The sequence below is a fragment of the Geospiza fortis genome, unplaced genomic scaffold (genome assembly GCF_000277835.1).
Source record: "Geospiza fortis unplaced genomic scaffold, GeoFor_1.0 scaffold53, whole genome shotgun sequence".
Classification (NCBI taxonomy): Eukaryota; Metazoa; Chordata; class Aves; order Passeriformes; family Thraupidae; genus Geospiza; species Geospiza fortis.
In genome coordinates this window covers 9889819-9917365 of record NW_005054305.1, presented here as the reverse complement: position 1 = coordinate 9917365, position 27547 = coordinate 9889819, and the positions used below count along the sequence as shown (strand labels likewise).

At 39.9% G+C, this 27547-nt stretch overlaps 1 protein-coding gene across 1 annotated transcript in view; it reads right to left on the bottom strand.

Moving 5' to 3' along the window:
- Positions 1 to 19833: 19833 nt before the first annotated feature.
- The window catches only part of MRPL15 (mitochondrial ribosomal protein L15), a 10809-nt gene continuing 3095 nt past the window's right edge, over positions 19834 to 27547 (bottom strand). The window contains exons 4-6 of the mRNA XM_005418383.2: positions 25326 to 25491; positions 24722 to 24845; positions 19834 to 23508 (exon numbers count right to left, since the gene is read on the bottom strand). Of these exons, the coding sequence (XP_005418440.1) occupies positions 23171 to 23508; positions 24722 to 24845; positions 25326 to 25491 (628 nt within the window). The 3' untranslated portion in view covers positions 19834 to 23170. The remainder of the gene's footprint in view (positions 23509 to 24721; positions 24846 to 25325; positions 25492 to 27547) is intronic.

Here is a 27547-nt window from a genome sequence, read left to right as displayed (position 1 = left end):
ATAACGTACAATTCTTGTCCAAACAATCCTAGATAGACACTGTGATTTTTTTCTAATTATATAAATGTGAGAATGTCCATTGGATATGAAGCTTCCTGGCCAAAACCTGTATTAAAAACAGAATATCCCATGCTCACCACCTGCAGTTAAGTGACATACTTAGGGTGTTCTTATCCTGCCTTCCCAAGATTAATTATTCAAGACTGGGAAGGGGATTCAAATTCACACATAGCTATTCAAATAAATTTTTCTCCTGGGAGATGCAGGAGTCAGTAATATGATCAACTGCTCATTTCCCCTAATAGCAACTGGCACAAGCACTAAAGTCTGTGGTGGTGTGTATTGTACCTGAGCATAAGCCAGGTGCTTCATCATAAAGCCATAACACTTTATCAGCAGCTTTAGAATAAAGTGTCATTCTGCCTGACATGTTTGTGCTGCAGAGGTGGGGTGGAAACAGAAGGGTTTGTGGTTGTTTGGGGGCTTTTTTAGGTTATTAGCTGGAAATACAAGATGAGTCAAAACTGAATATGGGTCACAAACTGCCAAAGTGCTTTTTCTGATCTGAAGACATTACTACAGCTGGTTAAAAGCAAATTTCACTGTTATCACTGTCATCACCCTTAGGTGAGGTTCTGGTGGAACCCAGTGCAGACAAGTAGAGGAAGGAGATGGCTCTGATCTTCAGTTCAGGTTCTGTGTGTTAACAACCCACAAAAATGGAGATGTTTATGTTTGTGGTTCCAGAGTAGACCAAAATGAAAGAGAAGCCTTAACTGCAAAGTCAGGGTTTGGAGGTTGGACAAATTTCCCACTGCCTTGCCAGGCTGAGGTTGTCGATATCAGTGATTAATGTCCATCTGGGTTCTGAGGCTGTTTTTAATCAGGGGCAGCATCAGAGCTCTGCATGCACCAAAGAAGCACTGGGCTGTCAGACCTGTTTCTTTGTGTGAAGTTGTCACCCCTGATTAGGTTATGCTTTATTACACTCCAAAGATCTCAGAAAGATTCTCCTTGTCCCTTTGCTCACAAGAAGCTTGCTCCTTTTCTGTGCAGACTGCCCCAACAGAAAACCCTTTCTTCTCTCAAGATTAACTAAAAGTATTAGTTTTTCACTGTGTGGGGTTTATATATTTTATTCTGTTTTTTTAAAGCTTGATCGTTTTTCTTTGCCCTGGAATCTGATGGAGGACATTTGGAATGACAACATAGCAGATCCAATGTAGCTTGTACTCTGTACAGAGAAAGGTTATTTTGCCATTCAAAAGTAGACCTATGGAAAATAACATAATTAATTTATTTTAAAAAGTAAATTTTTCTTAAGGCAATTTAGTGATACTGTAGCCCATGTGAGGGAGAAGTTCTGGCTCCTCTACAGAGCTACTCCTTTACAGAGCAGACAGAGCTCTGTTGATCACAATACACTCTTGAAATATTCCTTAAATTCATGGAGTCATATCTCAGGGCTACTTTACATTGATTCAGCCTTTCTGATTTTACATACTCAAAATCCAACACCTACAGTCCCTCCACAAGGTTTTGGTTTCCACAGTGCAAAATAGGAGTAATTTGAAACTGCAGAAAAGTTTACTGATAATCAGACCAGTAATTTTTCATGCAGTTTATCCAATTCCTGTATAAGAGACAAGACTCTCCAAAAACTGACTCTGCTTACAACCACTTGTCCACAAAGTAATTTGGATTCTGGATGACTGGAAATACATCAACAGATGTTATGCAGAGATAAGAGTTCTAGTTTCTGCAAGAAACTATAAGCAGAGTATCCATGGGATAAGCTTTGGGAGCTATTTAACTATAAAAACATAGATTTATAGGTGCACATTTACAGACACTAGAACATGTAAAAGGGTATTGATGCACAGTGCAAGCTAATTTTCACAGAGCAGAAATCATTTGTGTTCAGAGTCTTTCTAGGCAAATCACTGGCTTTCAGCCAAGCAAATTTTTTTCAACACAAGAATAAATGAAATCACTTACTGGAACGAACCTACTGATTCATTTTTGGTCACTTTCACCACTCAGTCCAATGTCCAGGCAAAAATGACTCCTTTTCCTGAGCTGGTCAGGACTTTGAGATGCCAGACAAAGCCAGATTCTGAAGAGCTGTGTGGGAAGGTGAAGACTTCAACCTGCAATCCTCAGGTGAGGAGCTCACTGGGAAGTGGGGCTGGACTGAGAGGCTCTGAATGAGAGGCTCTTTACTTATCTAAACACTTATCAAAATACAAAACTTTGGATACAATGTACAAGCACACACCAAAGTTAAACTCATTTTTTAAGTAACATTTACTTGCCTGGTATTAAAAAAATATTTGTTCATTTTTTGTGGGTTTTTTCCTTTTTTCTTTTAGGAAAACAAAATCAAAGGCTGGAGTGCAACGGTGCAATGTAAGGAGTAGTGATATACAATACTATATAGTAAGCACACATACTTTACAGAAAACTTGGATATGGCTTTTAAAAGAACAGCAGTTACAGCTTTACACCCCACAGAAGGCGTGGTTGCTATACCATGGACTGCAGATGAGTTTGGGCCGTTTGGTTTTTCCAGTCATGATTTCAAGAGTCAACATATAAAATCTCTGCCTTGTCTCACTCTGTGAAGAAAAAAAGACTTCTCTGGTATTTTTGCTGTTCTTCACCCTCCTTCCTAGTAAATTTCCTAGTAATGTTACACCATGTATGGATTTGATGTGGGAACCAAACCTCTATAAAAGAAAAATTTTGTATTGTTCATTTTATTTGGATTCAGAATTAGGCAGCTAGGCTGTTGCAAACAATTCTATCTGGCCACTGTAATGTATAAAATTACGTTATACTGATAGCAACTGCCCATCAATATGCAAATGTAAAAAAAATGCCAACTCCATTTTTTCTCAAACACAGAAGTAAGGCATATTACTCTAGTTCCTCTTGTGACCATGTGCAATAGGGAGAAAGGATTCATGACTACACATCACTTAAATTTCTTGCAGTTTATCCTTTATGCCTCTGTATGTTCACATTTGATTTTGAGGCCCTAGCTAACACTGTTTTGACCAAAAATCATCTAGTGTTTTCCATCTAGGTAAAAACCCCTTTACATTAAAACATGATGCATTTAATAAAGACTGTAAGATCTTGTCTCTTACTTTTTATTTAAAATGCTTTGCTTTAATTCCTTTTCAAAAACATAGAAGACATTATTGCTGCAAATATCTCAAAACTACATGGGGTTTTTTGTAGATTGTACATTTTTTTGTAGATTGTAGGTTTGCAGATTTTGTGAGCTCCTTCATCAGTAACTTTGTATGAGCCTGCAAGCAGGAGCAGGTCAGGCAAAGTTCCAGCTGCTTCATCCACAACACTGTCTTTCTAATGGAAATGTGGAGCAATGCATCAGCAAGAGAACTGAGGAAAACTTAGATTTCTTTGTTGAGGCTTTGAACCACTCAGTGTTGACAGTAGCTTTAATGCTGGGTGTTTCTCCAAATACCTTCCATCACTTGACCAGAATAGGGTCCCATGGATGATCTCTCTTAAACAGATGGTGGTGGGTGTCTGGGAATGAGCAGCTCCTACACACACTTTCTCTCCACAGTCAAAAGACTGGAAAAAAAGGAACAGCCATGATATGACTCAGTGCTGATTCCAGGTTGCTCCATAGATGGGATCACAGTAGCATCAGGGGTGTTTCACTAGGGAGGCACTGATTGCCCTGTTGATAATGAAGATCTGACCACTACTTTCAACGTGGTAGGGAAAAACAGATAAACCCTGTTCTGAAATGGAAATCAAAGTCTTGTGATCACCTGAACGTTTCTTCAGCATCCACCTTCTCCCTTTGCAAGATGATTTGTTTCACATATCCCCTTTAGATAAGCATTTTACAGACAGCTTTACCTGCATTTTGTTTTAGAACCATGTCATGCTTGCTGCTCCCCCTTTTCTGGTGCATGTGTGTGTGCTTTTGTTGCTTGTATTGTATAAGGTGCCTTGGGATATTCGCATCCTGTGCATTGTGTGGCATTGTGTTGAATAGGAGGTACAGAAATTAAAAGCGGGTCTCCTCCTACCCACATATGCCTTTTCTTTGCAGGTTTTCCTGGAAGTTTTGTACGGGGAGGGAAGGGAAGAGGTAAAATATGGCTTGGCTGAGGCTGCCGGATGCTGAATCAGCTGTGATTGCCTCACGTTTTCCTTTCTTTTAAAAGAAGGGGTACAGTTTTCAAAGATGCCCATCTGATTTCTCTACAGGCCCTACCCAGCCCATCACTTCTCAGTAAGTCAGTTTTTAAAAATGGTGCATGTGCCTCTAAATCACATGGGACTCTGGATAACATCTCTTATAATGCTTTTCTCCTAGGTCTGGAAATATGATGCTCTGGGATTATCAGGACCTGGTGCAGCTGCTGCAGGTTACCACAGTGCTCATTATCAGCCACACATAGTTTTACCCTCCCAGAAGTGTTCTTTGCAAAATACAGATCAGGCAGCCATACTCATTTATTCAAAAAAATGCATCACTATCTAAATCCCAAACCACACAACATCTTAAAGCATAATTTTGTTCTGCTGCACTGCTCTGGTTAAATGCCTGAAGTGCTGGCACCTTGCTGCTTGCACCTGCACACACTGGCACAGGTTGCCCTGATGAGGCTGCTCAGCCATGGTGTGGTGATGCAAAAGTCAATGAACAGGGAAGAACTTAAGAAGAACCAAACAAGGAGCATGGCATCAAAATCCTAAAAGCTCTAGAGATGGCCCTGTTCAGAGGGCTTACACATCCTGAGGTTGCAGAGAGATGAAATTAGGCACTGATTAGAGGTTAATAGCAGCTCTCTGGAGGCGTGTCGTCCATTTTTAGCAGGGGTCACTATTTTGTTTTCACAATATCCTTATCTTCATGAAAAAAGCAGGAGTTTGAAAGGAGGAGTTTGAAAGGAGTCTTTTAGTTACAGGCTGAGCAGCCCCACAGCATCCAACCACATACATGGTGTTCATCTTTTCCAAGGCTGCTTCCCTGCTGTGCACTATCTCACGCAGATAAAGGTTCATCCAGTCTTGCTTGCTGCTGTGACTGAATGCTTGAAACCCTGGCAAAAGAGCAGAGGAAAATGGAGTGTTGATGAGGGTTGTGGCTTCCAAGCTGTACAAGAAAAAGGACTGGCACCTGCCAAGCAATGCCTTTGTATTCAAAGGTGACAAAAGTAATTGTCAATTGCTTTTTTTTTTTCTTTTTTTTCTCTCCTTTGTAGAAACGTGTATATATTCACCTGATAGCATTGGAGGTCTTGAGAGCTGGTTTTATATGCTTTCCTAGAGGTTATTAATTCTTCCTACACTGTTCCCAGTTAGATGGGGTACCTTATAATATAACTTCCTCATTAACATCAAGAGCTGTGATTATACAGTTGTGTTACCAAGGGCTTCAAAGACACGAAGCCTAAATATAATCTTACAGTACCTTGTTACAATACAAAGCACATCCTCTAATACATTTTTTTTTGTTTGCATAAAATGCAGCACAATAATGGTTCACTTGACCTTTGCCCCTTTGTATAGTTCATTTTAACATTGTTTGAGGAGCACAGAGTTTGCATTTTGCAGGGCACAGGTGCTCTGCCCCACGCTGGAGGCTGAGGCTCAGCCGGGCGGTGCGGTGCACCACTGCTCCCCGCCAGCAGCTGGACTCAGGGGATTGCTTTTGTGGTCCACCAGGAATTTCCTGTGATAGAATATCAGAAACCTACTGGTGACTAGTAGGAGGTGACTTCACAGGGCAAAAGTTCTCTCCCTACAATAAACATTCTCAGCACCGCTGTGGAGATTTCCTACGCAGACCTGACAGCCGCCAGCGACTTGTCATCCCGACAGAGTGGCTCAGGGAAGGGATCCTGGCTGCTTGCAAGCATTTGACACTGCAAAAGTGAAGCTGCACCCCCCAATGCCATTTTATTAACGCCTCTTGAGAAAAGGGAGAAATCAAACTACTCATGCTAATTTTAAAAATCTCCAGAATTTTGAATGAAAGGACTTTTACAAATATACAAATCCACAGTCAAAGACAGAATATACTGGTACCTATATAAATGTACAATCCATAAATACCATATATCTTGGTGTCTGCAGGTACCATGATACACATACTGTCCATATTTACCATATATCTTGGTACCTGCAGGTACCATGGCACACATGTGGTCAGAAAACTAATACAACAATTAGGAAAACACTGTACTCCCTCCATAGAGGGTTGCTGGGGAAAAAAAAATCACAGGGATATTCATCCACCAGATCCCTTGCAGGGCACTGTCATTTGGAGGATCCAAGTAGTAAATCTGAGCCTGACACAATTCCCTTGGCTAGCACTACTAAAAGGACTGTCAGGGGCACTAGATTTGTTTGGCTGGCTGAAATATCGTGCAACTGGGCAGACTGCAGTGAAGTTTGGAGACTGAAATAGCTTTGGGGAAACAATACATTAATTTCCTGTGGAAAATACATCTATTAAAATGGAGACTAGCCTTGGTTGAGTCCAAGCCGGTAAAAAAGTGTGCTGTAAAGCCTAGAAGAAAATACATATCAGTGATGGCTTGGAAATAAGAAAGTGCTGAAAAGTAATATTATCCTCAGAATCAGGACTGTGCAAGGGTCCACCTTGGTAGAGGAGTGAGATGGAGCAAAGATTTCCAGAAGGTGTCTTTAAGCTGTCTCACCAACTTCTCTAAGTGCATGAGTACTTAGGAACAAAGCCTATGGCCATGGTCTTCATTATACACTTTCTGAGCTTTCCAGTCCACTGGAACAAAATTTGACGCAAAGCAATGCTGGTTCATTTTGCTTCTGAAATATCATCATCAGCTGGTGGCCATTTTTACCAGTGAGTCTTCATAAGGGCTGGATAGTACTTACCCATCCCACATCTCACTTGGCCCTGCAACTTTTACATCAGGAAGAAGGAAGGAAAAAAAGGCAGTAAGAAAGCTGTAGGAATGCTCAGCAGCACTGGGGATGTTTGATGCTGCACTCTTTGTGTGCTGCTCCTAAAGTGCTATTGTATTCATTGGCATTTGACAGAAATCACTGCCCACTGGTCAGAGTAGGCAGCAGTGTGAGGACTATGGGGTCAGCACTTCAGCTCTTTTAAGCATTGCAGTGGGGAGAGACCAAGCCCTGATTTTAAGAGTTGTTTCTTCTATGTGATCAGATAAACTATTTTTCCCCCAGCCATGTACAAACTATAAACCAGGAACTATATTCCCATGGCAGCGCTGACAATTCCCTCTTGGAGGGATTACTTTGAAGAAATAACATCCACCTCATCCCAGAGTCTGTCAATAATGTGCTGGGAGACAAGACCCGTGAACTCACTGAACTTTTAGTGGCAAATAGATGTTTGTGCTGAAGGAAGACTAAATCCATCTGTCAGGTGCTCTTTTTTTTTTTTTTTTTTTGTGATCAAGGCTGATATTTTTAGTCTCAGTGATTGGATTTCCAGCCAGTCACAATGTACTCAGGAGGAAGAAACCAGTTTGGTTAGCTTTTTTTCTGTTTCTCAGCAAGTAGAACACTGTATTCCATTTCTGTGGACCGTGACATCCCATGGCACATTAAAAGCCTTATTCAAACCACAAGACAGCCATATTTTACACTCAGCAGGAGACTGTAGGAAGAAGTATGAGGCCAGGGTTGTTCTGACTCTAGACAGTTTGTCTAACTGAGAATTAGGAAGAAAGTTTAGGACATTCTCTACCAGTTCATGTGATCCTGAAATAAATAAAGAGAAGATTGTCTCAGTAGGGAATTCCTTTATATTACAAGAGACTCTGCATAGAGGATGATTTATATTCAGAAGGAGTTGAATCTGCCCTTGTGCTTTTGTTCTAAGTCTCATCCATTGTGAAAGTATCACAAAACCTGTGGAAACATCAAGGGCAGTTCTGAAATAAGCAGGATTTTATTTTCTGGTCTACACCTGAACAAAGCAATTGAACAGTAAGATCTCAGCTTAGTTCATAAACCAGGTTCATGATATGTGGGAACTCATTTTCTAACCTGGGCCATATTTCATGTGCTGATCCATAGTTTTACCTCAAAATCATAAGAAATTAATCAGATAGTTGGAGAGCTTGAGAAGTCCTTTATTAGCCTGCTCAGCATTTTATTCTCATTGATCTTTTCAAAGAGACATGACAGGAATTTCAGTAATCACTTCTGACTTCTGAAACAATAATCTGCATTTACTGAACTCTTCAGCAAAACTCTCAGGCATTATTCATCATATATATGCAGAGTAATCATATTTCCTATGGCTACACAGTCTACTAGACTGGAGAGGGGTTTTAAATATCAGACATATATCAGCAGCAGAAATACACTGCTTCTACTTTTTGTCATCCTCAAGTTGGTCATTTTGTGCTTGGGTCCACAGAATAGCACATTGCCAGATTTTCGGGTGGAAAGTATCCTTTTCTATAGGATATTTAGAGTATTATGCTATAAACAGGGACTGTACACCACAAAACAGGTTTTCCACACTTTGGTTATGGAAATGGACATGAAAATGATGTGTATTTGTATTGTACCTGATTTTCCAAGGCCACTTGTTCCCATATTTGACTGCTTGGTGCTGTTTTCCCATCCAGAAAATTAAGTTTCAGCATACCTTCAATTTTTTAATTTGAAAGCCAGAGAAATAAATTTACTCCCACCAAGCAGCAACTTCACAAGCAGGTCAGTGGGGCTGTTTGGAGAATGATGTAGCTTAATGTAATTCTAAGCCTTTTGAAATGTGGTCCAAACACATCAAGCTTAATGAATACTTTCCATCACCGTTTGAATCTATTAAGAGAAAGAAAAGGTGTCTTTACGAGAGACCTACAAATCCACTATTTCAGTGTAGTAAGAGTATTCATCTTACCCTCGCTGACTTACAGATATCCTCAAGGATTGCAGCTGTAAACACCAGGAAATGTAAAGGTAATATAATGGCAGCTTTCCCATTTACTAACCACTATCTTTCAAAACTCTCCTTCTCCCCAAAGCTGCTGCTTCATTAATCTCCACGCGTGACTGAAAGCGTTAAAAGCTTTCACGGGTAATTCGTTACCAAAAAAGACTTCTGGGGGACATTTCCCACCATTTTAAAGAGCTCGCTCTGCTGTGGCGCAAAACACATTTTGAAGTATTCCTGCTTCGGAGCCCCCCCGAGACGTCCCGCCTCAAACCAGAAGGTTTTGATGCCGGGGCTGGGCAGGACGCGGAGCGCTCCGGCTCTGCCGGCGCTCGGAGCCGGGGTGCCCGGGGGAACATCTCCCCCCAGCGGCCGCGGAGCCGCTCTCCTTCTCCCCAGGGCTCGGATGTTCATTTTGGGGGGCAAAGAAACCCAAACTAACACGCTTCAGCCTTAATTGTAATTTCTCGTAAGGAGGCGGAGGTGATGGGTGTACCTCTCACTGTGCAACTCTGCGCGCATCTCGCTGCCGACAGCCACCGGTACTACTGTACCCGCAAAGCCCTGCAGAGCACCACTGCGACGGGCGGAGCTATTCCAAGGGAATTCAACTCAAATTCAGTCCTGGGAATTGAATCTTTTCGTGCTGCTTTGTACCTGTCTCCACTCTGCACATTTTTTCACTTGCCATTTCCAAACAAGAGCAACAGATTTTGTTAATCAGTGTCAGAAAGAAACACACATGACCACCTTATCCACTGATGGCACAAACCCCACAGTGAAGAACAGCATGTCTGCAAACTGGAGACTGCTGCAGCCCTCCCCACTCCTGGCCCTTGTGGCTCTGGGAGACATCCAGCTCAGACCCAGCCCTCGCAGGGCAGCTGGCTGCTCTACATCATTGGTGCTGGAGTTTTACAATGACCTTATTTTGGTGGCTAGATCCCCCTGGCAGACACCAGGAATTACCAGCCGGTCTCTTTCTTGAGCAGCGGAACATGCTGACCCTGCTAGCCCCATGCACGGCTCAGTTAGCTCCCTCCTTGCTTCCCATCAAGTCATCCAGGCAGGTGCCTTCTCCCAGCCAGAGAAGAAAAGAAGCTGGTTCCTCTCATAAAGTAGACTATTAGCATCAAAAGGAAGATTTTTAAGCAATTTTAAATCAGTCTAATCTGCAACATCAGTTTAAGCAAAACATTATTCTTTATGATTGTCTGAGTGATCAATAAAAGTAACCACCAAGTCTTGCATGGCATAAGTTAAGAAGGATAAATGTTCCTTTCGCAGAAATTTAAGAAATTATTTTGTTAAGGAGAATCTTCTAGGCTGACAGCAGCTACCAATTAGAACTTTTATTCTCTGCATTGATTTGTGCTTTAGGTATCTGTTCTGACACTGACCAACAAAACGTCTCTCTTGTTAAGAGGCAGCAAGTGGAAAAAACCAACACAGCAGCATGTAAGTAGAGGCAAAACTGAAATAAGGCAGCATGTGAAAATTCAACTTACAGAGCTGAACTTGTGTTAAATACACTTGTAAAATTTTCAAAAATTTTAGGACTGTTGATATGAAAGGAGAAGGTTACAGTTCTAAATTTTCTCACTTTAAAGGCTGTTTGTTAAGTCTGTGTAAATCAGCACAGCTGAAAGAGTAGTTCTTATTACTGCTACAAGCAGGATTATGACTTCTGTGACTGTAAAATACTCAGGGGGAGAAACTTTCTACTTTACTTTTGATGGGTTTTTTGTGGATCTGATTTCATCCTTCCCCTCTCCAGTCAGTACCTTTGTGTATCCTTCCAATAGCACGAAGGGCAGCAGACGCATGCCCTCACCTGTGGCTTAGGAGCAGCACCCTGCTAAAGCCTGGGTACGCCAGCTGAAGTCTGGGAGCCTGTGTTTGCTGTCAGGTGAAGTAGTGTCTGGTGAGAGGAAAAGAACTCACTTTTAAGCCCCAGTCTATGGGGACATGTGAGATTCCAATCCCAGTCTTCATGGGGCTTGTGGGACCTTTCCCTCTTTAACACTTCTACTCTCCCATAAAGCAGAGCTGAAACAGTTCAAGAGGTCTCAAAAGAAATGTCGAGGGAGCCAAATACATGCACAAACAGGCAAGTGTGTGCTGCTGCACAACATTTTTCCTTAGGAAATCTGATTAAAACACAGGAAAACTTGGCTCTATCATTCCCTGAACCCAACTAAGGGAATTGGCTTCTGACTGTAAGAGGATATCATAAGAAGCTGTCATATTCTAGGAATGCCAGCTGGCATTATTGTTACCTCCCAAAGCATATTTCCCCTCCTTCCCAGGCAGGCCTGCAGCTGAGAACTTTGCTATCTGGTGAAGTCATGGCAAAGCCAACATGGCCAGCTCTTGCCCTGTCTGTGCCTTCCAAAGTTTGTGAGCAATGGAAAACTAGTTATCAACTTCCTAGAAATGCTATAGACTGCCAGGGATCCAGGTCAAAGTTTTACTTGAAAACTCTTTAAGATTATATACAAGGATGGTGTATTTTTGGCCACCAGGCTGCAGTTTGATTAAATCAGTGGTTTATGTACACTATGATTTCAACCAGAACAAAGTAGTAGTCAGGGAGTAGCTTGCTGATTGGATTTTGATTATCAGTCAAGGGGAAACAAACTATAGTACTTTCATAGTAAATAAGGGACACATTTGTTTTCAGATTGGATGTGAAAAAAACACAAAGATATGTAATCTAATTGATCCGAACAAATTAGTACAGATAGGTTAATCAGAATAGAAACGTGCCATGAGTCAGGATGACCTATGTCCTGTAGGACTCAGTAATTTCTCTCATTTCTCTCCATGCCATAACAACTTTTTCTTTCATACTAGACCCGTGACCTATTTATTTTAGTGAGAACTTTCTGTTCATGTTAATAATCTGAATAAGCTAATCATACAAAAAAAAAAATTGATCATACATACAAAAAAAATTCATTCATTCTCCAATGACCAGAAAAGCTCACATGATGTCTTTCTTTGGACTAATTGATAAGCTTTTATAGGAAAGTGGAATTAGGAGTTTTCAAAAATTCCTGTTTCAAAAAGGAGTCAACAACACTCTAGGCAGAAATTATCACAAACTGCTGACTACTTCTGATAAAAAGTATTAGTGAACAGAGAAACAAAACAGTTTTTCATTGTAAAATTATGTATTTCCTGGTGGAAAACAAGACAAAACAAAACAAAAAAATCCAACAAACAATCTCAACACCATAAATTCTTCTACCTAAGGTTTCATCAGTTGATATTAGAGCACAACCATGTAAAATACAAGGGAATGTGCAGTGGGGACACATCCTGAGTCACTAGAAGAAAAACTAAGATCAAATAGGTACACTGAGCTTTAACTTTCATTTAACTGTAACTTTGGCCATGAATGAAATTAGGAAATGCCATTGTACTTCATATTTGCAAGTGTATGATGAGTTCAATAGCATTATCAATAGCATACAGAAAAAATCCAAGTGAAGTGGTGGTCAAGCTTATTTTATGAAAGGGAAATATAAGTAGCCTGACTCCTTGGGTAGTCAGAAGTAGCACTAAAGCTCTGGCAGTTTTGGACACAATACAATCAGAAGAGCCACAGAGCTATCTGCCTTACTTATTGGTTTCTACATGGCTGCACGCAGACTTCTGACAAAGGCATGTGAGTCTGAAAGATCATTCTCTGCTTTAGCATGATGGCAGTTGGTCTTACAAGCACACAGAACTGTCCTGCCTGTGTTTGACCCTGCACAAAGAAAGAAAAGTCAATTCTTCCCCCATTGCCATGTGGTAGCTGATGGTGGGGCCTTGCAGGTGAGTTCTGTCAGAGGAGAACTCTTCCAAAACCCTGTGTTAGGCCAGGAGGCAGGTCAACCCTTCAGCTCCCAATCCAGCCAACAAAGCATTCCAACCCAGAGATCCAGGGCAGGAAGGACACAGGCTACTCTCCATCCAGGCGACAGCAGTGGGAGCACCTGCCTGGCTCACAGGGCTCTCTGTGTGCCACCATCTCCAGGCTGGTACAATGCTGGAGGTCACCACATGAAATAGGTGTCAGGGGGAGTTTTGTGCACAGGGAATTGCTCTGACTGATTTCCCTTGTGTCATGGTTTAACCTCAGCCAGCAGCCAAGCCCCACGCAGCCACTCACTCACTGCCCCAACCAGTGGGACTGGGGAAAGATCTGGAAGGGTGAAAAAGAACTCATAGCTTGAGATAAAGAGTTTAAAGACAGAGAAAGCAGAAGCCATACACAGAAGCAAAGCAAAACAAGGAATTGATTCAGTGCTTCCCATGGGCAGGCAGGTGTTCAGCCATCCCCAGCAGAGCAGGGCCCCATCACATGTAACGATGACTTGGGAAGACAATTGACATAATTTCAAATGCCTCCCCACATCCTACTTCTTCCCCCACTTTACATGATGCCACATGGTCTGGAATATCCCTCTGGTCAGTTGGGGTCACCTGTCCTGGCTGTGTCTCCTCCCACCCTCCCATGCACCCCCAGGCTCCTCACCAGTGTGGCAGCACAAAAAGCAGAAAAGGGAGTAACAATAACATCTCTGCATTATCAGCTCTGTTCAGCACAAATCCAAAACAGATCCTCATACCAGGCACTGTGAAGACAATTAACTCTATCCCAGCCAAAACCAGCACACCTTGGCTCTGCCTGCACATGTTCCCATGTCTGCACCACTGAAGCTCCACACCAAATGTTATTTTGGAGCAGACATGGAGCTGGATGTGCCCTAGGGCACCTGCTGCTTTGGTGCTACTGCTATGAGTGCGAGAGCACACGACTGACAAAGACTGAGGCTCTGAGTAGGTTTTCTAGAGGTGACATCTACCAGTACATAGAGATGGAGCTCTAACAGATGCCCTGCTTTTTTTGTGCCTACTAATTTGATACTTTGCTCTGAACAAAGGCAGGAATCCTGCACTTGGGGTCTGAAATCACGAAAACAATTGGCTTAGTCTGACCAATTAACAAACTTTCCATTACCCACAAAAAAAAAAAAAAAAGAGAAAAAAAGGGTTATTATTATATAAAGAATTCTTTATGAAATTCTTCTGTATTCCTCAGGGATCACATTTAAGGTCTTCAGAGTCCCAAATATTTCTCTTTCAACATGAATCATACAAAGTCTATTACATACTCCTGGTCAAAGCCATGTTTACCTGTTCTGTGGCTCTTGTTCAGATTAATTAATTAACTAAAATTAAGTTTAGAAGTCAGGTTTTGTGAATTTTAAAAATAATTATTCAAAGTAACAATGCAAATAAACAACCCTATAATTTTGTTTGTGAGAGACACCAAAGGTGGCTGCAACCACAAGTAAGAAAATACAAATTTCACCTCAGACAAACAGTACTGGGTGATGGTTTTGAGATGTGGAATTGGACCACCAGTTTTCAGAGAGGGAAAAAACATTCAGTATATGCATGTGTTCTATAAGGCTTGCTATTCTCATTCCTAGTGCCACAGCGCTGTGAAGGAGAATTTGCCTTGGCAATATGCTAGTCTTCTCTCCAGAGGCTCATCCTATCAACAATAGTTAGCAGAGGGAAAATCAGTAGATTTTAAAATACAGAACCTTTATTTTTTCATGGGCTAATTAGAAACATGCCACAGATACAGAATCAGGGCCATACATAGAGTTCTGAGTGAGATATAAAAGATAATCTGAAGGGAAAAAAAGCTTGCCTTTTTCGTTCAACAACACAAGGCTTGTGCAAGTTCCTAGTTATTTCATTCAGGAAGAATCAAAGTTTCCTTTCAGGCACAGAAAAATATTGAGCTCTGACTCTTTGTGTAGTCAAACACAGTGCTAGTAGCAAACACAACCTTATTTCCAATACTTCATTTAAATGACAAGAGACATTTAAAAGAAAAAATATTCCTCCAATCCCAAGGACTGCTCCAAGAAGGCTCTTTCAGGGCTTCAGTACAGGGATTAGTGTGAAATCCATTAGCATGGGCAACCACTGAGGCCTTCTGCAGTCTACTTTTGGGACATGACTGCTTTGGTTCAGGCTGGGGGGCTGTTTTCCTAAATTGGTATGTCGACTCCTTTTGGTAAAGGTTAAAAGCAAATCACATCAATATGTTATGCTCCTGAAATGCTAATCTACATAACCAAAGAAAGCATTCTGTAAGAGTCTTTTAGCTAGATTTTACTCTTCCTCATTAATATTGCAGAACTCAGAGCATTTCCAGCAGGATCTGCAATGGTGATGGAACAGGTAGTGCTTTCCAGGTGGCAGCCTCATTTTAAGATGCTACCTCTGGTCAGCAGACACCCGCAGGAAGAAAATTCTGCAACTCAGAGAATATCCCAACACGTTTGATTTTGAATTCTTTATCACAGGATGAGCAAGAATAATACAAATACTGCAGTCAGCCATGATTTTATTAAGGAAAAGTCAAAAAGCATGATGTTCTGAAGTTACTGTTGATTGCAATCAGCCACCTCAGTTTGCTCAGCACAGCTGGCATGAACAGCTCCCAGGAGACTACACACAAAATCCTCTACAACATCAGGTGTGAACAAGCCTGCAAGCTAGCTGAACTCCATCTTCAGAAGAGTATACTAGAAACAGGGAAAACAAAGGCCAAAAATTACTATGAAATAAACTAACTATTCACTTTGAAGTTTACACCTTCCAGACCTAGGTAAGAGTGAACAGTGACTGAACCAGAAGACCGTGAATTCCCATAGGAATAAATATGTCTGGTCACTAGGTGTCAGCCTTGCCTCTACCAGGACACCGGACCTTCTCCTCCCTGTCCCCACTAAGCAGATGCAACTCCCAGCCCCACAAATGACCGTAAGCAGTTTCGTAATTAGGGCAGAGGAGCAGATGGAGAAGGAAGTTTGTGTGGGGTGCCTGTGTACCTGGTAATATCATATTTGTTACCTTCAGGTTTGGATGCTGGAAACAAAGACAGGTTTCATGCTGAGGAGATGTGACTGGATGTCACCTGCAGAGACAGCAGAGAAATTATGCTCTCTAACAATGAAAATATCAGCAGGGTATTAGCAATGAATGAGTAAGTATTTTGCAAGCCTCACAGTATTTACTGTTTATCCTAGAGGACCAGTTTCTGGAATATTGCCATCACATGAAAATGCTGGCTCCTACTTCTTAAATTTGCTTCTAGACTTGCTGGATACAGGAACAATGCTTGGAAACAAGATTCCTGCAGAGCTGAAAACTCTAAGGACAACAAAGAAAACCTAAAATGCATATTCTTTAAATAATTTCTTGACTACTTACAGCTCATAACAGGATAGTCAGCAAAAACAAAGCATAATAAAACATGCAGCAGAGTTTCAGTGGTGTTGCAGAATACACATTTCTGACTTTGGAATCTCTTCAGGTGGATTTTCATACCTTGATTCTCATGTTCCCAAGTCTCCAAAATAATTTCTTCTTTGGCCCCAGCCTGCTATATACCATAGGTGCATGTCAGTACCCATGGTGGTCTGCTGCCACTGCATTTTCCTAATATGCCATAAGCAAAGCCATCCAGCTCAGTCAAGAACAACAGCTGGAATTGAAACAACATGAAGTTTTCACAAGATGCAGCAGAAATTACTTGACAGATTTTTACCTCCCATTTTCTTCTTAGGTTCTCTTAATGGACAGATAAGTTTTCCCACATCAAACACAAAATCAGAGCACCCCAGTGCTACAACTCCCTCAGAGACATACAAATAAATGCACAAAAACTGACCCAGGTAGAGCTTTACTACACAATCATGTCCTCACTATGGTAATTTATTTCATGATCATCCTACAGTAAATACCTGACTTTAATGATGAACTTGGAAGGGCTGGAGCCTTCCAAAAACAACAATAAAAACAAAGCCCAACAGCAAAGTCACATTTAGCTCAGAAATTTTACCTAGAAGTCAGGGCAGCAGCAACATCACATCCTCACATCACCCAAGTCCAACATAAAACCAGTAGAATAATATTTTGTCTGGAATATTTTCAAGCCAAGTACATGGCCCATACTCAGACTGCCTGCTGCAATAAGCACAATGGCCTTGTCAAGCAACAAAAACAAAAAAACAAAAACAAAAAAAAAAAAAGGAAGGGATAAATGATTGCCTGTGCACAAATACCAAGCACATCACTACCAAATATGTCTTTTATACAAACATCACAAGCTGTCCCAGTAGCTGTAGGGGGTACCCTATGAGATATACTGTATGCATCTTCTCAGATAGCAGTGAGATAACATCCATGTTTAAGCATCTCAGTCACCTTCTCTAGCAGCACTTGTGAAGCAGACACCTCAAGAGAGGCACCATTCTGCTCTCCCATTTTTTTCTTTTGCAAATGAAGGTGAGTTTAATATCTGTTCTTTCCTTATGGAGTAAACATACATTAGAACTAGCACAAACATCAGCATGTATCACACAAGGGTCAAAGAAGGCAGGCAGGCAAATTTTGAGCAGAAACATCAGTGCAGGGCAGGGAACTGGGAGTCATCCACCTTGAAAGTCAGAGGCTGCCAGGTGAGGCTGTCACCAATTTCCGTATCCTGGAGAACCTGCTGTCTCCAGTAGTTATAAAATAACACTGTCTGATTGCCAGAATCTCACCTCTTGTGGCACAAATAGATCCTCTAGACTGCTTTTTTCATTAAGTAATTTTAAGACCATGCTTATTTTCAAAGATAAATACAGCCTAGTAGATCAGGTGTCACAAGTTCCCAATGGCAGAGCTCAGCAAAACATACTGGCACTATGTTGATCCTGTGGAGGAATTCCGACCATTAACTTCAAACATCTTGGGTCGCTGAAAACAAAGAGTGTGATTCAGTTCCAGATGTTGAAGCTTTGGGTGCATACAAGAGTGCTACATTACAACTCCTGTCACAGTCAGTGGAGTCTAGAGTGTCACTGAACTGCTTAGATGTCTGCTCCAAGCTGAATATGGCTTTTCTCTAAGCTCTAGATAATGATTGTATCAATCACATTACTCCAAAAGCAGCAAGACTCCTATGAGAGGAGTTTGATGTACTGTTTATATGTGAGTAATGTAAATTTAGACTTGCATTAATTTTGAAACTAACACAATACCTCACTATAATAACTGCATAAGGAACTTGGATTCCAATTTTTGCAGCACTGAACCACAGTTATGTTTAACTAAAAAATGCATCTTCCTTGCCAGATACCAAGTGAATCTATTTTCTTAATTTAAGGTACTCTGCACAGGGAGCAAACTACACCAGCATCACAAAAACCCCTAGAGAACTAGTTCACTATAAATTTACACATCAACTTATTTTCCATAGGCCACTCTATATCCACAAACTCCTAGCTCTCATTACCAGCCCAAGGAATGAAAAAAATGGCAGATTTTCAGGCTAAATATGGACTAATCTGCCCATATTTATAGACTAAAGCCCAGACAGCACAATGCTACCATGAGACAGAATGAATCTTACAGAGGCTGAAGAAAAGTGCAAAAGTGCAAGGAAAGACAGATTTGGGCATTGGTCCATTGAATGCAAAATTGTCTATCCTTTCATACTGGTATCTAGTGTGTGCAATTCTGATTTAAGTGCACAGGCACTCTTCTAGGCGTGTTCATTGACTGATAAACACCAAATCCATTGCTCAAAGGGCCCTCCAAGTTGCTTGGCATGTGGCTTGGAATCTACAAGGTTAACAAGTAAACAACATTGCTGTTGACATTTTTAACAACAAAAGCAACACCAGTCCCGGAAACTCAAGCCAATCCCCCCCAACCCCCCCATATAAACAGATGCAGGAATGATCAACACTTTTCCTGCTCCAGAGGCACATAAAACAACCAGATTTTCAAACCCAGAGTGGGCCAGACAGGATGACACTGTGAGAATGATTGAGCCCTGTAGTTCCCACCACTACAACGGGAAAGGTGAGAAGAGACCTTGGGAAGATGCAGATGCTTCAGAGGGAATATTAAGCACAGGAGACAGAATACATCTGAGGATAGTTTGCTTCCACTGAGAAGCCATCCTTCTTTAGACAATGCTGTGTATTTCTGCTACAAAAGACCAAGAGGAGCCACCTGGGTGGGAGATAAAGGAGCTTAAAATGTTCCTAATTTTCCTCTAATGGGCAAGAACCTTGTCACATGTGGACCTCTCTTTTCACAGAGCAAACCATAACCTTAAACTGAAGTGCGGATTGTGAGCTATGTAAAATTATTCCTGTCTGATTACATTTTTAGTAAATTTTAAAATGTAAATCTGCATATAGAATATTAAACTGGACATTTTGGATATATACAGCATCTTTCATGTTTTAGATATACATAACAGTGAAATATTTAAAATATGGGACTTGTGCAACAATTTCAAATTGCTTGAAAAACTCGTGTTAAGCAGTGCAGAATTAGTTTTGCATTAGCCTTTAAGATTTTAATATAGAAAATAATAGAAAATAGAAATAATAGTAGAAAAGAATAAAATAGTAATTAGAAGAGTAATGAAAATTGATCACTTTTATATGACTTCCTGGAGGACTAACATCAATTATGCTTCTATGTCAAAACAATGCTGGCACACTGCCAGCGAAGATTCAGATCAGGGCCACTGATTTAATTTATTCTTTTTCAGAAATCAGTGGGTTGTACAGTCAACTTTTGACAGTTAAACACAAATTTTATATGAAGTATAATGAAGCCAGGTTATCACTGTTATACATATGAGAAAACAGAAAACACATATTTTAATCCACTTCATTCTGAGTCTGCAGCCAGCCACCTGTAAGTATAGCATTGACTGGATGCAGCCAGTAGAATCTGCTCCCAAGAAACATGTGATTTCTAATTATCACAGGATGAAACAACAAGGTATGTACATGTTTACAGACTTTTATTTAGATTGCAGTCTCACATCTGTAATCAGTTTCATCAAGTAGTCATTCAGAAGCATGATGTTGCTGATAAAAATTGACATGGCTTTCAGTATTTTATGACACAAATAAAAGCTCCTTTTCCTCAGCTATGCTATAATACTTTTCCACCTACAGTAGATTGGGTACTTCTTGCTGTGTCACACCTTGTTGCACATGAAAAAGCCCTGTCAAAACAGGATATCCAAGACAATCCTTTATATTATGAACATGAAAACATGGTCCATATACCTAAGTAGTGAGAATGGCTTTAGATGCCAGCATTGACTTAGTCTTGCCCCAGTAAGCCTGACATATAAACAACAGTCCTTTGGGACACTATTTATTATGGATTTATTAGAAACCTTGTCAATAACTTACTTGTGTTTTTGATAATTCTGTATTTGGTTGCTAGGAGACTTGTGTTCCTGATGAGATAAAATGAACAGGAAATCCTCTATAGCTTTGTGACTTTTTACACTAGTAAATAAAAATGCAAACAACTGATAAAAAATACTGGCTATTGCTAACAGAAGTGAGAAAAAAAGACAAGCATTGCATATTTTAAATAAAGGAACATATAGCCCTTTTTTGCCCTCTCCAAGTATAAGATGATAAAAGATCACCTTTATAAAGTAGAATGACCGGATTTTGTGGAACGTGGCTGTTTTGGCTCCAAGGTATTTGTAGTGTTATAGTATCAGAGCCAGGATACAGCTGCCTTGTGACTAAGACATCGTCCACTGAATAAGTGCTATCCAATCCCTCAACGTCACCAGACATCTGTTTCCTGTTTTCATTCTTTCTTTCACTGTTATCATTTTATCCAAGTTACCCTTTCACCTGAAAACCATTTAGAAACCTACAGAAACCAGCGTGTGCACGCGTGTGTGTATCAAAGAAGTTGATTCTGAAAAAAACTTGCTGAGAGCAATTTGTTCATTTTGATACAAAGAGCAGAAATGGAAACAAACTTGCCTTCCCCCGTCTTCTCCTCCCCAAAATACACAATGATACATAAACACTTTTGTCTTCTGGTCTTCACTAATATGAGTAACTTCCTTCTTCACTTCCAGTTAAGTAGCTTTCCTGTTGAGTACCACCACCTCCACAAAATACAATTGTGAATTGATTCATAAAAACAGAAACATTATGGCACAAATAAGGGAAGGCAATAAATACTCTTCCCCCTCTCCAACTCCTTCCCAAATGGAAGCAGTAGTAATATTGTTATTGTAAAGTTATTGTAATAACAAAAACTTGAAAAAAAAAGAAAATAAAAAAGTATTGCTTGTCACTTAAGGTTCCAAACCAACAATCATCAGGATGCAGAACAGGATACATCTAAAGTGAGAAAGTTATTTACTTCACATTCAAGTTAACACCAACTGTACTTTTTTTGGCACACAGTATTACTCTTAACGTGCCAAAAAAGTGTTGGACACCTTATAAGATATGAATGTTAATGCCACTAAAACAAAATTCCTGCTATTCATAGTCCAATTTTATATTGCTGTTGTTTTGCTATGTTTCACCTATACTTAAAACCCCAAGTCAGGGGAATGACCATTACTGATAGCATTTAACACACATTAACAAGGAACAATAGAAGTTGAAGAGTAAGTTGTCAAAATTTAGTGACTTTTTATTCTAAATCTCTTGATTTCAGATTATTTAATCAGAATGAGAAGACCTGTTTTATTTTGTTCTGTGATTACAGACAGTCATACTAAATGATAAGACAGGTTGTTGAGTAAAGGAAAAATCTGGGCTGGTTGACAAACACCAACAAAAATTCATCCGCTTCATTTTATTTTCTGAAAGAAAAAGAAGATTTTTCTTAAATTCTCCCCCATTGAGGTATACCAGCAAAATACAGATGTTACACAGGAGAAAGAGGAGATTATAGCATACAGAGGACTTTCCCTATGAGATGGGATAGTTTGGCAGCTACAGGAAACTCTAAGTAGCATTTCCAAAGGCACATCAAAATTGGAAAGCAAAATGACATCTCATGTTCAGTTCTCCTGAACTGTTTCCTGCATTCTTATAATCAAATTATGACTATTTTAAAGCCAAATTCAGCTTCCATTAAACCACATAATTATGAAGCAGCTCATTAACTTCCAAGGAGTCAGAGCACATTCTGATATATTATCTTGGTCTCCCCTCTCACCTTTCTTTACTGTCTGGCTCACTGTCTCAAATGCCCAGCCCACACAATGCCCAATGCTTCCACACAAAACCTACAATACTCTTGCATAGTAATAATGCAGTATTCTGGAGAGACTGATAAAACAAACCTTTGTTGAAAAATATTTTTCAAGACTTAATCAAGTTGGTGTGATTAAAATGCTGTCTTCCATAAACACAATTTGCTCATAACTTTTCACAGCATTTAAATTAATTTGTCCACTGTCAGACATGCAATCTGTGATCAAGCTGAAAACTGAATTCTGACTGTGTACTTTGTCCATCACATCCCCATCCTTCATAATCCGCTGTCACTGTCATTCATTGACTCTGGATTCTGCTATGCATTTTTATTAATAAAATTACATTTGTGTCAGGACAAGTTTTAAATTCTGAATAAGAATTCTGAATTAATACAGTTATCTCCCCCCCCCAGCCAAAAATTTAGACAGAAAGTTATGTTAAACTGCACACTCTGTCCTCCTCAATTGCATATGAAGACATAAAAGAAAAATCAAGATCTCTCAAGTTCTAGTGCTATTGATGGCAATGGCAAAATCCAAAACATAGCTATGGAATTGAAGAGGTTAATGCAATCTTTAGTACTTTTTTAGTTCTGGTTCTTTCTACTTTTCCCCAAGCAAAAATACCTCTTAGAGCTATTCAAGATACATTTTCTAGAACTTATAATTTTATGCAATACAACTGTAAAACTGATTTTGGTTTTGTACAGTCATGTTTCCAATTTTAAACTGAGACGGGGAAATATAAACTAATTACTAGGTCAAATGACTCTTTGGAATTATACTCTGAAACAAATGCAACACTGAAACCTTTTGCCTGAAAAAAAATAACTGGCAAAACATTGGAAGAGAAAGTGCCCAGACCCACACTTTTTGTCAGACTCCACATTGTTTTGAAATGTTAAGACTTCTGATACACTCTATTATGATGATAAAAAAGTTGAGAGCTACACCAGAAGATTACATGAAGAAAAAAATGTTTTTTTTAGTATAATAGGAGCCGTAAAAACAGACACACGCTACTTCTACCCATTATTCATACCCAGATGTTTCCTGTACACCTGCAATTGTGTCCAGTCCTGAATTCATGAGCTGTAGTATTTCAACAGATTCTCATCAGTTGGTTTCAGAATTTTCTTGTCTGCCAGGTTTACAATCCATCCTGGAGCAAGACCAAAAAATATCTGTCTAGGATCCTTGCGTGCACTTAACATCTTAAAGAGTTCATCCCTAGTTATGTCTGGTAAGACATAGCCATATTTCTTGGCAAGTTCCAGCCTGGCTTCTGCAACCTTGGATGGATCTGCCAGGTAGCCCCGATGCCTGGGATCTGTGTAGTAACGGACGAGGTCTTCAGGTGGGAGCATTCGCTTTGGGATAGGCTTGCCACGCAGGAAAAATACCACTGGCTTGATTAAAATTTCTGTGGGCAAACATGAGAGAAGATTAGTGATTGCACTTCATAACACAGATTTAAAGACATTAAATGACATCTTCTTATTCTGTACTAAACTAGTCACTACACTCACATCAAAAAGGACCAAGCAAAAAATTGAATCTCAAGAATATTCTTGTTCAGAATGACATAGCGGCTTGCAAATTTCATTTAACCACACAAAAGAGTGTTTTAACTTTTATTTATAATGCCAGTCTGGAGGAGTTGCTACTTCTAATACATTTAGAATGACTATCTGGGAAAGATAACCATTCCAGGTTTGAAGCAATGCATTTGCACGGATATTTACACAGTGTACCAACTAATGTCAAATTTAGTGCTTCTATGAGTATTTTAAATAAAGTATCAATGTCACATGCACCTACTTAGTCTTTTGTGCGATTATCTTCTCTACCTCAAATTTTACTAATTTTGGCAAATTATATTCCAGAACCTTTTAACCTTATTATTTTTATTATTTTGTGGAACAAAAACAATCCCAGCACTTATATCACCCCAGGTAACATATTTTGCACACTTAAAATGTCTATTCCTCTTCTTCTCAGCCTCATTCACACATGAAAGCTGCATTATTGTCAATAAAAATTGCATGAATGAATGTTAGGCAGGATGCAGCCTCAAGCAAAGCAAAGCCTCATTCTTCAGTGAAAGTGTTCTGAAAACAATAGCCATTTTAACTGGAATGATTCTGAGCTTCTGTAACTTACTTCCTCACTTTAAGTGGAAAAGTATTTTAAATTAAAAATATAAACATCCACAGTGTTTTTTAAATGTATTTTTTCCTGAGTTTTCTTAGTGCTATTAAACATGGGAAACAGAAGACAAAAATCCAGCAAAACAATATTTTTAGTTCCTCTATTTACAAAGCTATTCAGATTTCCTTAACTGGTTGATTGGTATACAATTACTAACACTGGAAGGGCTAAACAGGTGAATGGTTAAAAAAGGCAAAATTGAGGATGCATTATCATTCCTCATCGGGAGCCAGAACTAGATGACCTTTAAGATCCCTCCCAACCCAAAGTATTCTATGATTCTATAAATATACATGTAACTGGTTTTGAAGCTTTTAGAAGTTGATGACTTTCTACTAAGAACTGTGATTGAAAGTTTGATTTGGATCATTTAATCTTTGCACATCCAAAAAAAAACCAAGGCAGAAATTAAAAGAAGTTCTTACCCAAGCTCCTTGGGTCATAGAACGATGTTGTTACTACACCTCCATTTTTTTCAATGGCTGCAATTGCCAATTCAGATGCTCTCTGCACTTCAATATTTACTTTTGCTGCAAAAATATCAGCACCCTGTAAATTTCAACACATATTACAGTAACATTAAAATGAGTATTTTAAGACACACATTTATTCTTCTCCAAAAACTTGTAAGGAACATTAAATCCTGCAAAAATATTATGAATTGTCTGTTCTTTGCACAAAGTTAAGTAACCAAGGTGCTCTCAGTCACTTGGGCTGAATAAAAAAAAACCTTTCCATTTCCAAAATAGTCATACACTTTTTTTCAGTACATTTCAGTTTTCTGTTGTAAAATACTTCTTCAGCCTTTTGTTATGTACTCCTTAACTCTGATTTCTGCAGTCCCTTGGGTATGAAGACATCCTTTCTAAAAGAGTTATTTCTTTTTTTGCTGACACACAGTGCCCTCTAGTGGATTTATGATCCAGAAAAGGCCCACAGCAAACTAATTTGGAGAATCAAAAAAAAATGCTTCCAGACCATGGGAATGACAACCTGAAAGCTGAAGTACCAAGTGTGTTGTTTGCATACCTCCTCCACCAGCTGGACACCGTAATCCCTCTTGAGAGGCTGCACTGTCACACCTCTGGCGTTGGTGAGCTGAGTTAAGTCAATTGGCTGCGTGGGGTCAACTCTGCCCAAGTCAATCAGGTACTGCAGCCTCTGAAGACTCAGGGGTTGGTACTGACGTCTCAGGCTGGGGACAGAAAGACAAAAAAAAACAAATAACCCATATAAACAATGAGAAATTTACCAAACTGAAGTTTTAATAGCAACTGGTCAACTGAGATATTCTGGTTTTTATCTACTCCTAAACCAAAAAACTACTAAGACATTACAGTGTCAACACCCCTTGGCAAACCAACAAGACTGTAAATAATGACCACTTTCAAAGTGAATCCACCTTGGGTGCTTTGCTGATAGACTGTCAAAAAACCAAACATACAAACACATATCAAAGACTACCAGCAAAATTCTGTACATGCATAGCTTACATACAAGATTTTCTGATCCACTACCACTGTACCCAACACCTCAGAAAGTATTGAAAGGAATCTCCCTCAAAACACCATCAAGGAAGAGAAATATTGAGGAAATATGCATTAACCCACATTCCCCAAAGGGAGCTGGAATCTCTTGCCAACAGCCATTGCCTTCAGCAGAACCTACTTTTGTTTTTTCTCAAGTTCTAACTTCACTGTACAAACCAATCCCTAGCACAGTTTTCCAAAGCCAGAATCTGTTCCTGTCTATGCACACCACTTATGCTGTTACCCAAAACTTCCTCCTACAATCCATTTGATGGCTGCTATTGGAAGGCTCTGAGTGGCAGCTCCCAAACTGAGAAGCAGCTGATCTCTGCTACTGGTAAGCCAGGTACAAAGGACAAGGAACACGAATTTGTGCTGTCAGACAGCCCCTTACAGAGAAAGGGCTCAAGAAGTGGAGGCAGAAGGAGGAGTGAGGTGAAGATAAACAGGAGGAGGAGTGAGGTGAAGACAAACAGGCAGAGAGATTGTTCAGTGTGCTTCCTCCACCCCAACAATATCACTCGTGTACTTACAGTGCTCACCACAGGAACATTTACAGCAGCCTGACACTGAATTTTTGCAAACAACATTGAAACTACAGAGTACTTTTTTTCTGTTTTCACATGCTGTCAGATGTTGTGAGAAACAGCAAAATCCTAATAATTTCTTGCCACTGCAGGAGGCTGGATTTTTGCTGTTGGTTATTCATGAACTTTTGACCACTATTACCATAAGAAGCTGAGTGTCTGCATTCTGCAGCATTTCCTTTACAGGACTGTGGATTTACACTCTGCCTTCAGCTATTGAAAGTGTTTCTTGTTTACTCTTGTAATAATTTAGCAAACAGGAGGAAATAATAGTACCTGGAAATAGAATTTGAGTCACATCTCAAAACTACTGAGATTCAGAGGAAACCCTTAAACTGGGACAAGTCTGTAAGTTCTACTGCATGCATTAAGAATGGAAATACAAAAGTGCTCAGCTATTTGATGAAGTGGTATCAGGAAATGGAACATTAAATCAAGTCTAACAATTCACAAATACACATTAGTCTTTTCATCCTTGAACTGTCTGCTTGCTGGAGCAGACTTTTGTTACTACTGCCTATAACAGCACTGGATGGACACAGAAGTTTGCAAGACCAGATCAAAAAGCAACAAAATGGTTGCTGGGCCAGGTAACACAAATGCTATCTGACAAAGTAAACCCAGCTTTCAAAAAAATTGTATTCATTCTAATCAAATTTTTTTTAAATTATCAGTATAAATGAAGGAAGATTGGAAAATGCTGACACACACCTCTCCAGGTAAGAACAGTGACTGGAGAAAAAACATGTTAGAAGAATAACCTTAAACATGAAAAAGGTGGAATAAGGACAGGACACAAACAAGTACAATGTGAAAAAAGGACACAAGTATTAAACAAGGCAAAATGCCCAAGGAGAGCAATGATGAAAGGTGATTTAATGCCTCATCCAGCAGATTTGGTATTAAAGAGCTTGTTAGGATCCCAGATATAACAGGCAGGGTACAGACAGACAAACACCACAGTGTCAGAGGGCTGAAAAGGTAGAACCACAAAGAGAAGCAGAATTGTTGGGCTGACAGCAGATCAGAGCTTCTGGTGAATAAAGTGAGGAGACACAACAAAGCAAGGCTTTGGATTACACTTCCATGTCCAACATCCTCACTCCAGTCACTGGGACTGTTCCCATTCAGTTCC